This window comes from Perca flavescens, chromosome 9 (genome assembly GCF_004354835.1).
Source record: "Perca flavescens isolate YP-PL-M2 chromosome 9, PFLA_1.0, whole genome shotgun sequence".
Lineage (NCBI taxonomy): Eukaryota > Metazoa > Chordata > Actinopteri > Perciformes > Percidae > Perca > Perca flavescens.
Genome location: NC_041339.1, coordinates 38582565 through 38596748, shown reverse-complemented (window position 1 = coordinate 38596748; position 14184 = coordinate 38582565). Strand labels below are relative to the sequence as shown.

The 14184-nt window shown below is 41.1% G+C and overlaps 2 protein-coding genes across 2 annotated transcripts in view; one reads left to right on the top strand and one right to left on the bottom strand.

Annotated features, from left to right (window-relative positions):
• Positions 1-577: 577 nt before the first annotated feature.
• The window catches only part of vcam1b (vascular cell adhesion molecule 1b), a 35359-nt gene continuing 21752 nt past the window's right edge, over positions 578-14184 (bottom strand). The window contains exons 10-11 of the mRNA XM_028586642.1: positions 1835-2098; positions 578-936 (exon numbers count right to left, since the gene is read on the bottom strand). Of these exons, the coding sequence (XP_028442443.1) occupies positions 773-936; positions 1835-2098 (428 nt within the window). The 3' untranslated portion in view covers positions 578-772. The remainder of the gene's footprint in view (positions 937-1834; positions 2099-14184) is intronic.
• LOC114562028 (uncharacterized) lies at positions 9390-12587 on the top strand. The gene is made up of 6 exons (XM_028588256.1): positions 9390-9864; positions 10033-10901; positions 11029-11074; positions 11168-11318; positions 11399-11501; positions 11991-12587. The coding sequence occupies exons 1-5, from the start codon at positions 9672-9674 to the stop codon at positions 11469-11471; spliced, it is 1332 nt and encodes a 443-aa protein (XP_028444057.1). The 5' UTR covers positions 9390-9671; the 3' UTR covers positions 11472-11501; positions 11991-12587.

The following is a 14184-nucleotide window of genomic DNA, read 5'->3' as shown; positions in this document are numbered from 1 at the left end:
CCACATGTTGGGATGTTGTAGCCACATGTTGGGATGTTGTAGCCACCAGTTGAGATATTGTAGCCACATTTTGGGGTATTGTAGCCACATGTTGGGATGATGTAGCCACATGTTGGGATGTTGTAGCCACATGTTGGGATATTGTAGCCACATGTTGGGATGTTGTAGCCACATGTTGGGATGTTGTAGCCACATGTTGTGATGTTGTGGCCACATGTTGGGATATTGTAGCCATATGTTGTGATGTTGTAGCCACATGTTGGGATATTGTAGCCACACGTTGGGATATTGTAGCCACATGTTGGGATATTGTTGCCACATTTTAGGATGTTGTAGCCACATGTTGGGATATTGTTGCCACATTTTAGGATGTTGTAGCCACATGTTGGGATGTTGTAGCCACACGTTGGGATGTTGTACTCACACGTTGGGATATTGTAGCCACACGTTGGGATATTGTAGCCACATGTTGGGATATTGTTGCCACATTTTAGGATGTTGTAGCCACATGTTGGGATATTGTTGCCACATTTTAGGATGTTGTAGTCACATGTTGGGATATTGTTGCCACATTTTAGGATGTTTTAGCATCATGTTGGGATATTGTAGCATCATGTTGGGATATTGTAGCCACACGTTGGGATATTGTAGCCACATTTTAGGATATTGTAGCCACATGTTGGGATGGTAGTAGCCTGGTGTTAGAATGTTGGTAGCCCAGTTATGGGAGTTGGTAGCCTAGTGTAAGCATGTTGGTAGTCCAGCGTTGGCATCAGGCTGAAGGCGGTGGCGGCGCCTTGTGCAGCTTATAGAAGCCTTTCTTCCGGGATCTCCGCAGGTATTCGAGCAGCAGAGCAGCAGCTGCGAGCCCAGCAGCGACGCACACGGTCGGGATGATGATGGCGCCGAGACTCGGAGGAGGACTGGAGCTTCTCTCTGTCGGAAGACCAACAGACTTCAGAATAACATAACCCAAATGTCTCTAAAAACACATTACAAGGTAATTACAAAGTTTTATTTCTAATCTGGACTCTATGTTCTTATGTTTCTGTGTCTAAGTGTCTGACAACATTGTGGGATGGATCCCTACAGAGATAGACCTTTTAGTTAAAGAGTAAGATCCTTTTAGTTTAACATGAAACAGCCCCGAAATCACCATCACCAAACTCCACCAGACTCCATGTAAATAATCAGGACTTTTAGCGTGTATATAGCCAGTATATCTCCACCAGACTCCATGTAAATAATCAGGACTTTTAGTGTGTATAGAGCCAGCATCTCTCCACCAGACTCCATGTAAGTAATCAGGACTTTTAGTGTGTATAGAGCCAGCATATCTCCACATGTAAATGGGTGAATTAAGGGTTTATTTCAACCAAACCAGAGTGGTGATTGTTGGAACAGTGGAAAGATGAACCAAGACGGCTTTTGTTAGTTTTATTTAGTTTCTGTCCACTTTGAAAGAAGTGTGTTTTACGATGATAAAAGTCCTGATTATTTACATGGAGTCTGGTGGAAATATGCTGGCTCTATACACGCTAAAAGTCCTGATTATTTACATGGAGTCTGGTGGAGATATGCTGGCTCTTTACACGCTAAAAGTCCTGATTATTTACATGGAGTCTGGTGGAGATATGCTGGCTCTATACACGCTAAAAGTCCTGATTATTTACATGGAGTCTGGTGGAGATATGCTGGCTCTATACACGCTAAAAGTCCTGATTATTTACATGGAGTCTGGTGGAGATATGCTGGCTCTATACACGCTAAAAGTCCTGATTATTTACCTGGAGTCTGGTGTGTAGGTGACTCTCCTCCTGTGTGTGTGACTGACCTGTGACCCTGATGCTGAACACCTTGACCTGGAATCCTAACTCGTTGCTCACGTTGACCTGGTAGCGCCCCGAGTCTCTGGCCGTGACGTTAACCAATAGGAAGCTGCCGTTGGCGGAGTAAAGCTCCGTCCCATTGGTCAGCTTCTTCAGCAGCACGGCGGCAGGAGGCGGGAAGCAGACGGTCCGGCAGAGCACGCTCACGGTTTGACCCTCCTGGACCACCGTAGACGGCAGGACGAGAACCGACGTGTTCCTCGGGGGAGCTGCAGCACACACACACACACACACACACACACACACACACACACACACACACACACACACACACACACACACACACACACACACACACACACACACACACACACACACACACACACACACACACACACACACACACACACACACACACACACACAGACACACACACACACACACACACACACACACACACACACACACACACACACACACACACACACACACACACACACACAGACACACACAGAATCAGAGTTTTGTGTATGTCTCTGTGTGTGTGTGTGTGTGTGTGTGTCTGTTTGTGTGTGTGTGTGTGTGTCTGTGTGTGTGTGTGTGTGTCTGTGTGTCTGTGTGTGTGTGTTTGTGTGTGTGTCTGTGTGTGTGTGTGTGTGTGTGTGTGTGTGTGTGTGTGTGTGTGTGTGTGTGTGTGTGTGTGTGTGTGTGTGTGTGTGTGTGTGTGTGTGTGTGTGTCTGTGTGTGTGTGTGTGTGTGTTTGTGTGTGTGTCTGTGTGTGTGTGTGTGTGTGTGTGTGTGTGTGTGTGTGTGTGTGTGTGTGTGTTGTGTGTGTGTCTCTGTGTGTCTGTGTGTGTGTGTGTGTGTGTGTCTCTGTGTGTCTGTGTGTGTGTGTTTGTGTGTGTGTCTCTGTGTGTGTGTGTGTGTGTGTGTGTGTGTGTCTGTGTGTGTGTGTGTGTGTGTGTGTGTGTGTGTGTAACAGGTGCAGCAGTTACTGATGTGGGATCAGATTATAAAGTCACAACAATAACAGATTAATAATTAAAAATTCAAAAACTTCAACACAAATGTAGAAAACAGACAAAACTAGAAAATGCATTTCCTGCAGAAAATGCGTGGGAATGCTGAATAGCTGAATTGCTAAAGCTAAACTGGTTGAATAGCTTAAATCCGTAAGAAGAAGTTGAAGTAGTGAAAATAATTGAAAAAGCGGAAATCGTTATAATAAGTATTAATTTCATTAAAAAGTTAAAGGTTTATGCTAAACTGAACTGTTTGCTTTAAAGGTTGAATAATGACAAAATATGTAGAACACTGTGAGGTCCGAGTAGATTTTCTAACTGACAATGACTCACATATGCAGAAATATGAAACAAATTAATACTGTAATACTGTTAAAGATGAAAGTTGAAAAGGCTGAAAGAAGAAATATTTTTATTATTACCACATATATACACTGCATAGAACGAAAAAGCATCAATCTAGCTGAGATGAGATGTGAAATATATTAGGTGAAAAGAATGGGGCTAAACAAGAAGAAAGAGAGGAAAGAGAAAAGGAGAGAAAGACAGAAGAAAGGAGAGCAGGAGAGAAGAGACGAGAACAGAGAAGAGAGAGGAGAGAAAGAGAATAAAGATAGAAGGAGAGAGAGAGGAAAGAGAGGAGAGGAAAGAAAGAGCAACTTTGACTAAAATTGACTAAAAAGGCTGAAAGTGTAAAGACTTTGTATTATTATCAGCCATATCCATTGGGTAGAACAAACAAGCATGACCCTAAAGAGCTGAGAGGTGGATATATTGGCTGAAAAGAAACAGGCTATATACATGGATGAAATCACAAATCACAAATAACCCTGGAGAGAGGGAGGGAGAGACAGAAGAAGGAAGGGAGAGAGGGAGTGAAAGAGAGGAAGGGAGAGAGAGAGAGAGACAGACAGAGAAGGCGTGATGGAAGGACAGAGAGATTGAGAAGGATGGAGGGAGGGAGAGACAGAGGGAAGGAGAGACAGAGGGAGGGAGACTAAAGGAGGGAAGGAGGGGAACAGAGGAGGGAGGAAGACAGAGAAAAGAGAAAGGAGGGAGGGAGGCATAGAGAAAGAGAGGGAGACAGGAGGGAGGGAGACAGACAGATAAGGAGACAGACAGACAGACAGAAGTGGAACGCAAATGATATAGCCTGATGATCATAGTTAGTCTAGTTAGTTGACTCCTACAGCAAGCCTGGAGTAATCAGTAGACTGTCTGTGAAAGGGTTGTCATGGTTACTAAGGGCCTGGGCCATGTTTATAAACATCTCTTTGATCTGTTAACGATAGCACCTGCTCTTAATATGTCTCCTGTAGTACACACCAGCACTTCAGACACTGAGAGCAAGCTCTCAAACAAAGCCTCGGACTGGAAAAACTATAACTGCTATCAGTCAAATGACGTGATCCTGAGCACCACAAGGACTTTGTGAACGTATCGGTGTAAAATTTATATGGATAAACATAAAAATGTGGGCATATCAGCGATTTAAAAAAGTGGTTTGCTGTGCGTTTCGCTGTGAAATGCCAAGAAAGTTATACAGGAGAGTGAATGGAGGGAGTTGTGTTACTCTGTCGTTTGGAAGCTCAACCAGCCAAAAGTAAAAGGCGTATACAACACTGAGCAGAGTTTCTGAAACTAGACAAAAATACCTACGTTTTGATGTATGAATTGTGTATGACAAGTAGATATTGTGGGCGTGAGAGCAGTTTTTAGAGAAGGGACAAAGATACATTTTTTGAAGCTTCACCCTCTGTGCGATGACATCATCACTCTAACCAGCCACACACACACTCTGTTTAATCGATAAAATTTCCTGAAATGATCACTAAACTTAAACAGCTTTTTAACAAAAACTGTAAAAGATATCAAACCGAAAAGATACGTTTGGATAGCTGAATATTTTGTGAACATTTTAAAGTTTGTTTGGTGTCTGTAGGTGAAAGTATGAAGGAGCTGAATATTTTGGGAGCGGAAGAAGATTTTAAGGAGTTGAAGCCTGCCCTCATTCACTTCAATGTTAAAAAAAAGTGTTAAAAAGCTTAAAATTTTAAAAAGTACACTCTAAGAAATATCTGTATATTAACAGTTGTATGACTGTATATTTTAACAGAAATTGTCCTTAGTACGTGATTCACAGGTGTATTTCTGTTAATTTACACTTCGAATTGCATTATGGGAACTTCATCTCTGCCAAACTGCTGCCAAAGCAGTTTCTGGCGGCCATATTCCATTTGTACAAAGCGGGATAAAGCGGTACGAATTTGACCTGCATTTCAGCGGTAAGTAATTTTATGGAACATATTAACAAGTGACTGTTTTCTCAGCAGTATTAGTTTTGAAATGTTATATTGTCTGTTTTGGTAGCATTCAATTGTTAATTTTCGATGGTTAATGCTAATAACGTTATAGCTAATATTGAGCTGTGTTTACCGTGTGCTATTAATCAGCCCTTTGGGATTTGGAGATAAAAAAAAACGGATTTTTTACCAACTGAGCTGCTTTGTGTGAGGTATTTTCTGTAACGTTAGGTCAAATAAACACCCATTATGCCCCGCTTCAACATTATTTGTGGGTCCTCATCTATGAATTATTTACAGTACATTTTCCGTATTTTTAATCCGAGCGGGACTTTCGAGGAACTTGAAACGTTAACGTTTCCCTCGCTTTGACCCTCCCCCCGCTCCGCTGTGTGTGTCTGGTGTGTGAACAAGCAAAAGTTTAATGTTAATCTCCTCCAGCTCCGCTTTGTGTAAAATGTAATTATTTCATGGACATTTAGAAGAATATGATGAGGTTCATTTTGTTGGTATTGTGAGTTTACGTTTTGTTTGGCTGTGGTCAGACAGGCTAACGTTAATGTTAATATATTGCAGCGCGAAATTAGTGGCTCATACTGAATTGTCTAGCTAGCTAATCCAACCTTCATTTCGTTAACGTTACATGGGGTCTGGCTTGTCTCGGTTTGGCAGTTACATTAACGCTATGAGGAGGCAAGACAGAGCGCGGCTGTTAACGTTACATGACGCATTACACATTATCATATAATAGGCAACTCATTCTAAAGTTAATCTCTTGTCTGCCAAGCACCGATCCTGATGTTGTCATTGATAGTATTATAACATGTTTAATTTTTTCGACTGAAATCAGAACAAATATATAATATATGGCACCTATACAGAGAGAATATTTATATTATCAAGCAAATTCACTTCTCAGTACCCCATTTCCGGTTTAGCATTGTAGCCTTTGAAATAAAAGCTGAGACTCAACGTAAGATAATAGTTAGTGCAATTCAGTTACCAAGTGTCGTGCTTTTATTTTGAAGGCTGTTCCGTTAAAATTGTGTTCGCCACTGCTAGCTAATGTTTTGATAGCGCGTCAAGTAGACAGTGAGTTCAGGATAAAGACGTTTAGTAACGTTTTGAGAGTAAGTAAAAAAAGAATATATTTGGAGATATTTTGTTGACTGAACAGGCTACAGGCTTACATGCATATTTTAACATTCGTGTTGGCTAGTTAGTTCTTCTGAGAGAGTTCTAGGCTAGTTTGTGTGACGTTACAGAAGCTAACGTTACTTGGCAGGCAGGCACAGCTCGGTAAAATATGTGTGTGTAATAATCGCCTTTTAACTCAAAGTATGTTGTCCATATATGAAGGAAAATATGTTGCAAAATGGGAGAACTTGTATTAAAAACATTGAAACATTTTCAATTTCTTGTATTCAATATGCATGCACACATTTGAGCTGATAAAATGGGAGCTTGTAGAAATTTGCTCTTACTGAAATGTTTACTCACAGAAAATATTTACACCATTTTCCGAATGGGGTGTCACTAAAAAAGTGTACATTGATGTTTACATAACTACAATGACAGCTAAACATTTCACAATTTGCAACATTTACATTCATATCCACAGCGCTTAGTTGTTATGTTTGTGTGGCTTTTTGACTTAACTTTAAAAAAAAGGGGCAGTATATATAGTAGGCATTAGGACAATTTGAATACAATGACTGTACTAAATGACTGTTGTATTAGTTGTTTTCAGATTTCAAACAGCAGTTGGACGTCTCAGAAGACACCAAAGAAAGCCATGCAGTCTTGCTATGCCTTTACACCACCTTACTACTGGTACATTAATGGGATACCATGCTATTTTTTTGCTTGCTCTCACTATGATATTTAATTGTGGTATCTGCGAGTTTAGAAATGCCTCAGTTTCTGACTATGTAAAACATTGTAGAACCCATAGAAACATTTACAAGGGCATTTTTCCCTGTGGGTTTCCAGACTGCGGAAGAAGCTTTTCCTCTTACAATTCTTTTAATGTGCACTTGTCCAGATTTCACCATGAGAGGAGGAAGCTATCTTTTAATGATAACGTATCTGTGCAGTTGAAGTGTTCTTGGGAGTTTTGTGGCAAAGAATGTGGAAGCATAAAATGTCTTGTAGCTCACCTTAAGTGTCATTTGCAAGAGGGTCTTGAGGTGACATGTCCTTATAGTGGCTGTGCAAAGACTTTTAAAGTCATATCCTCTTTTACATCACATTTATCAAGATGTCACAAGCAGAGTTATGTTACACACATTGATCAAAGTTATATCAGGGAAACAACAGAGTATGCACCTGCTGGTTTGGATAATGCATCAGACATTGATAGTGAAGTACAAACAGTGCAGCAAGATGGAGAGTCTGACCCTGGGTCAGCCCAGGATAAATTCACTGAAAACATGGCTCTTTTTTTTTCTTGGCTTACAAGCAAAGTACCTGGTCCCTGCATCTACAGTCTCGGAGATTGCAAGTGAAATGAGATTACTACAGGATATGCACCATGAGTTTACTATGGATTTGTTTTCAAGAGGTCTTCAAGAATATGGTGTGCAAGATGAGGCTTTACAAAATCTAGGGAAATGTGTATATGAACAAAGCCCTATGCAGCGCACTCTACATGCAAGCAGTGGCACCTTAACCACACACCACAAAAGACTTCAGTTTTACAGGAGAGAATTCAACTTGGTAGAACCAGTACAAATAACTTTAGGCTATGATGACAAAGGCAAGACAAGACATTTTCACTATGTTCCTATTTTAGAAAGCTTAAAAGCTATCTTGAGAAATGAAAGTGTACAGCGTCAAATTCTAAATCCTATTCATGCCGACGAGAGCATGCTACGTGACATTGGAGATGGTTCAGTCTCTAAATCTAGTGAACTGTTTGCCTCTGATCCACATGCTCTTCAGATCATGTTGTTTCAAGATGCTTTTGAAGTCGCAAACCCTCTGGGGTCCGCCAGGCTAAAACACAAAGTTCTTGCTGTGTACTACACTTTAGGTAATGTCTATGCACACCACCGATCCACCGTTGACTCTATACAGCTTGTACTACTTTGTTTGGAGAAGGACTGTAAGTTGTTTGGACCTGAGAGAGTTTTTGATGTTTTGTTATCAGACTTGTGTGACCTGGAGTCAACAGGCATTTGTGTTGAAGGGAAAATCTTCAGATGTAGTATTGCCTGTGTCATTGGAGACAATCTTGGGTCCCACTATCTTGGGGGATTTACTGAAAATGTTAGCTGCGCAGAATATTTTTGCAGGTACTGTCATGTTAAAAAAGAGGATTTTCAAAGAAATCCTCTTTCTACAGTCACCGAGAGAACGCCAGCTAGTTACAGTGAATCATTGCTGGAGTTGGAAAATAACCCAGATATCCAAATGCACAAAGGCATCAAGTCAAACAGTGTTTTGAACAAACTCACACATTGCCATGTTTGTGCACCAGGACTCCCACCTTGCCTTGCCCATGATTTATTTGAGGGCATAGTTGACTATGATTTGGCGATGTACCTGCAGTTCCTTGTAAAATCAAGGAAGTGGTTCAGTTATGATGTACTTAACCGCAGAATTGTGACTTTTAGAGGTGAGAGTCAGAATAAGGCAAATGTTGTACCTACCAATGGGACCAAACTTGGGGGACATGCTGCCCAAAACTGGTGGCTTCTTCGGTTCTTGCCAGTACTGTTACATGACAAGGTCAGAGACGCTAAGGATGAAATTTGGCAACTTGTACTGCTACTTAGGCAGGTGGTTGAGCTTGTGTGTGCTCCCGCGGTGTCAGAATCACAGGCTGCCTACATGAAGGTTCTCATTGAAGAGTACATAGAAACAAGGCATCTCCTCTTCCCACTTAAAAAGCTTAGACCCAAACATCATTACCTTTTAGATTATTCAGATCTCACATTACAGTTTGGACCCTTAATTCGTATATGGACTATGCGATTTGAGAGCAAGCACAGCTATTTTAAGAGGTGTATTCGGGCAAGTAAGAACTTCAGAAACATCACAAAATCCCTTTCAGAGAGGCATCAGTTGCTGCAGGCCTACCAAAGCAGGGGCAATCTGTTTTCCCCTGAGTTGATCATGTCTGACTGTACAAGGTTTTACCCAAAGTTGTATGATAGTCAGGTTAAGGATGCATTCAAAGTATTTGATGTCTCACCATCAAATGCAGTAGTGACAAACAAAATTACTGTACGAGGCACATGCTATGCAAATGACATGCTTGTTATTTTGAGCTGCGAGGGTGGAGAGTTAACTCTCGGGCTGATTGCATGCATTGTAGTGAAACAACAAAAGACTGTGCTTCTTTTGCTCCGACAGAAAAGAGCAAGTCTTGATCCAGATCTTGGTGTTTTTGAAGTACCGAGTGAAGGTGGTACTTTTATTTGCCAAAGACTTGATGGGCTTCTTGATTACATCCCACTTAGACACTACTGTAAAGGTGGCAGACTGCTGGTTGCTCTTAAACACAGTCCACCATGGAGCCTGTAAGGGAGAAGATCAGAAGCACACTGCCTTCCCTGGAAGAGGAGCAAATAGAAACTCTTGTCACAAAGTTGACGGATATTGGAGTTACAAATCTGGAAGACTGCACGTTTTTAACAGCAGCTGACTTGGATGGGATTTTGTCGTTGATACAGTCCAGGCGGCTGATAAATGCATTCTCCTCAGGTAGGTTAATGGGCTTGATTAGACATTTAAGCACACACACGCACACACACACATACACATCAACCTTCTTGGCATGACAGTACATTCAGCTCTTTCTCAGTGTCTCTGCCTCACAAAATTGTTTTCCTTTTTGAAATTCACATTTTTTGATTGATTGTTCCTCCCCAGCATCTCAGAGCACCTTGGTTGTGTCCGGTGCGCCAAATGAGGATCTGGTGGGGACGCAAACTGTGACGCCAAGTGTGACGCCAAGTGTGACGCCACAGAAGTTTCAAATCCCATGGCAGAAGTTCCCAGATACGTTGATGGATGCACTGAAGGAGAAGAAGAGACCACCACCAAAACATAGAAGGCACATGATCCGGATCATCATGGAAGACATGATGGCTACTGACACCAGACCAGGCAGAAGCAAGTTGAAGCAGGTTGCACAGCAGCTGGTTGAGAGATACCCTGATTCCTTCTTGGACAAATGTGGCATAAATGTTGTGGGACAAGGTTTTGCATCCCTTGTAATGCAAATGGAGAACAGGGTTGAGAATGTCAGAAGACAGTATGCTTTTAGCACATCCCATGAAGGGAGGCCAAAGAAAAAATGTAGATCTTCTGACCGTTATGGTTGTACTCAGTGGCAACCCGAGTCACTGAATGACTTTAACAGCCAAGAGGATAAAAAGAAAATGCTTCAAGATGCCTTTAAAGAAAACCTTCTCCCTCAGAGTGACATTAAAAGACTGATGTCTGAAACATACTGTGCCCAGCGCATCACTCTGAATAGTGAGGAAAATGTAATCAAAGTCATGGAAGAATGGCCTTACATCTTCAACACCAGCCATCTGCTCGACCACACAGAGAAACTAATGGGATTTCCTGTCCAAACCAAATTGCTGGACCAAATTCAGGAGAAGGGCAAGATCATCACGGAGTTTCTTGGTAGCAAGGGAATCACAGGAGTAACTACAGACCCATTGAAACTCCTCCAGGGTCTAGTGAAGTACCTCGCAGAGGAGCAAAAGGTGCTTTTAATAAATGAAGAAGTAAGTTCCACAGCAAAACATCAGTTCACTAATTTGGTAAATTTTGATTTAGCCCAACAAATATGTCTATGCAGCTTGGCATATCACATCTTCCCCTCTGCCTATTCTTTCTTCCCCTCTCTCACAGGATGCCTTAGCAGAGCTGCCAAGCACCCCATGTATCATAGTTATGGGTAAGGATATGCCTGTCTACTCTAAAAATATATGCAGGTGTTGTGTATTTGTTAATTAATTGAAAGATGTATGTCATTGATTATGTTTTGCAGATGAAGGAAGATACAAGATTTCAGTGGATGAAGTCACAGTTAACATCGTTGGCTGTCCACTAGTTGCTGTGAGCTATATGTTCAGCCTATATTATGTGCTGAATATAAAGTATCCAAAGGGAGCAGCCCTGACTCTGGAGTTCATCCAGAGGTAAGTTTTGGCCATATTTTCTATCCGTTTTATAGTATTATTTATTTTGCGATGTCTAGTGACATTTTTGTTTGCCACAGGTGCCTGCTAGGGATAAACCCAGAAACAGTACAACGTCCCCCCAAAACTGCTTCGATTCCTGTCGGACCTTAATGACTTCAACAATCCGTGGAAGATTTAAAGGTAATTACACACACGCCTGTGTTATGAAGGAAAATGCTTAAAACTGTTACAGAATGTAAACTATTTTATTGTGCAAACTAGGGGTGTAACAGTACACAGAAGTCACGGTTCAGTTCACACCTCGGTTTGGTAAGAGTTTGGTACAATGGAGGGAAAAGCAAAACAAAAATGCAGAAGGCAATTCTTTTATTGTGCATGTCTCTGGCTGTACCACCTAGTATCATCCAGTCTCTCCCCTGAGCTAGGTGCAACAGCCTGAAGTGTTTAAAGTAAGATGTATAAAGAGTAAACAATAATACAACATCTCTTTTCTCTGCAAAAGACGAACTAAATGAACTGATAAATGCAACGTTATCATGACCTCTGCCGGCTATTTATCACCACAGAAAGCTGCTCCCTGCCTGGCTTTAGCTAATATACGGTAGTTAGCCTGAAGAAACAAGGCAACGTTACGGTTCTCTGTATAATTACGACTTTATAACATTTCAGAAACAGCTGATTGAGCGGCGGTGTGCTGATCTTGCGTGATGTTGATCATGCGGCGCCCGAGTGAATTTGACCGGCATGAAATCGGCATATGTCAGACGGCCGGTCAATCGGTGCATCTCTATGCATATTCAATTTCATTCTGGTTTATTTAACTATACTTGTGTTATATTGTAAAAAGTATTTTCATACACTGCCTCTGATGTACATAAAACGTGAATTCCAAATTGACTTACTGTCAGTGTATAGCCTTTTTGTGAGAAATGTCTGTTATGTTTCAGTGGGCGTTTTATTACTCTGCATTCTGCATTGAGTCAATGTACAACAGAAATGCACGTGTTGTGTTCGTCAGCACTTTGTTAATGTCATCGATAGGCCAGTTGGTTTCAGATGCTTGTTGAGCTATACTGTATTTATCTTAAAAATGTAAACTTCACTCTAACTCTTCAGATGTGTGCTTACACAGATATATACAGTATTTATGGATGATTTAAATTCCAATACTACTGCTTTTGTTGGATGAAAACTGAGTGTTAGTGGCTTAGATTGTTATTGTTACACATTGTAATGTGACAAATTGTTAATGTTGTTAAACTTAATTTGTATCCCTTTAGGTAATGTTTTTGTCCTTTTTATATTTTTAAGGAATTTTAAAAGATGAGTTAATAAAAATCTTTTTTTCCATCAGATTTGTTTAAAATATTTTACAGAAATGTATTACCATATACGTACACCAATATTAATCAAATTAATCAAAATAAATTTGTACTGCTGTAAGTAATTAACAAAAACGGTCTTCCTTATTTACTGTAGTTAAACCTTAAATATCATAATAAATCACAATTTATGAATTACAGGACAAAATCCCGGTAATGAGCTGCCAGTACATTTCCTGTTATTTTATGGATTTATGTAAGATTCACAGAAAATGTTTTTTTTACTGTAGATACACCATTAAATAACAGAAAATGTTATGTTTTTTTTACTGTAGGTACACCATTAAATAACAGAAAAATTCCGTTTTTTAATTACGGGACAATGTCTGGGTAATGAGCTGCCAGTACTTTTTCTGTTATTTTACGAATTTATTTCTTAGAGTGTATAAATAGTAGAAAAAAAGTTGAAGAAGTCCCATCATTAGCTGAAAGAGCTGAACATTTGAAAAGTTGAATGGTTTAAATAGCTGAAAGTATGCAGAAGTTACGGAGAGCCAAAAAACGTACGGGATAATAAAAATAAATAAAATTGAATAACAATGGGGGAATGCTGTTCTACAGCATTCCCCTATTGTTATTCAATTTTATTTATTTTATTAAATAAATATAAACATCAACAAAGTGTCCTGAACCGAGAGAGCTGAACAGCATCAGCTGCCCTGGCTGGTTATTTTGGGAGAAAGTGAGCGTGGGGCTGAAGTGTTTGTAGAACCAGAGGAAGGAAGCTGGACTCAAAATAAAGCCGTTGACCTTTGACCTCTAACAGCTGATACTACCTCTCACTTCTTCTTCTTCTCATCTTATTTTAGGGAACAATGTGTGACACATGACTCAGCAGACGAGTCACACTTTATTTCTGTCACATGACTACAAACAAAAATAAATATGCTGTATATACACACACTGGTTTGGGCTCAGAGCCGGCCAGAGAGTAGCTAGCAGGCTAACGCTACGTTCTGAGTGGAGGGCGAGCGCCAGACGCCAAAATGGACGCCAATAAGATTCTGAATGAAAAGTTTACTTTTAAAAAGTTGCCGAATGGATTCCACTGACGAGACCAAAGAGATCTGTGTGTTTGGTGGTTGTGAACTGACCTATCATCGCAGCACGTCTGAAATACCACCTGATGGCCGAGCACACAGCTGATGGCCGAGCACACAGCTGATGGCCGAGCACACAGCTGATGGCCGAGCACACAGCTGATGGCCGAGCACACAGCTGATGGCCGAGCTCACAGCTGATGGCCGAGCTCACAGCTGATGACCGAGCACACAGCTGATGACCGAGCACACAGCTGATGACCGAGCACACAGCTGATGACCGAAGCTCACAGCTGATGACCCAAACACACAGCTGATGGCCGAGCTCACAGCTGATGACCGAGCTCACAGCTGATGGCCGAGCACACAGCTGATGGCCGAGCACACAGCTGATGGCCGAGCACACAGCTGATGGCCGAGCACACAGCTGATGGCCGAGCA

Excerpts from the sequence above, each read along its gene's own strand:
- LOC114562028 (XM_028588256.1), top strand. The coding sequence starts at position 9,672 with ATGGAGCCTGTAAGGGAGAAGATCAGAAGCACACTGCCTTCCCTGGAA. Across the intron at positions 9,865-10,032 it reads GATAAATGCATTCTCCTCAG|CATCTCAGAGCACCTTGGTT; the intron begins GTAGGTTAATGG and ends GTTCCTCCCCAG. Across the intron at positions 11,319-11,398 it reads ACTCTGGAGTTCATCCAGAG|GTGCCTGCTAGGGATAAACC; the intron begins GTAAGTTTTGGC and ends TGTTTGCCACAG.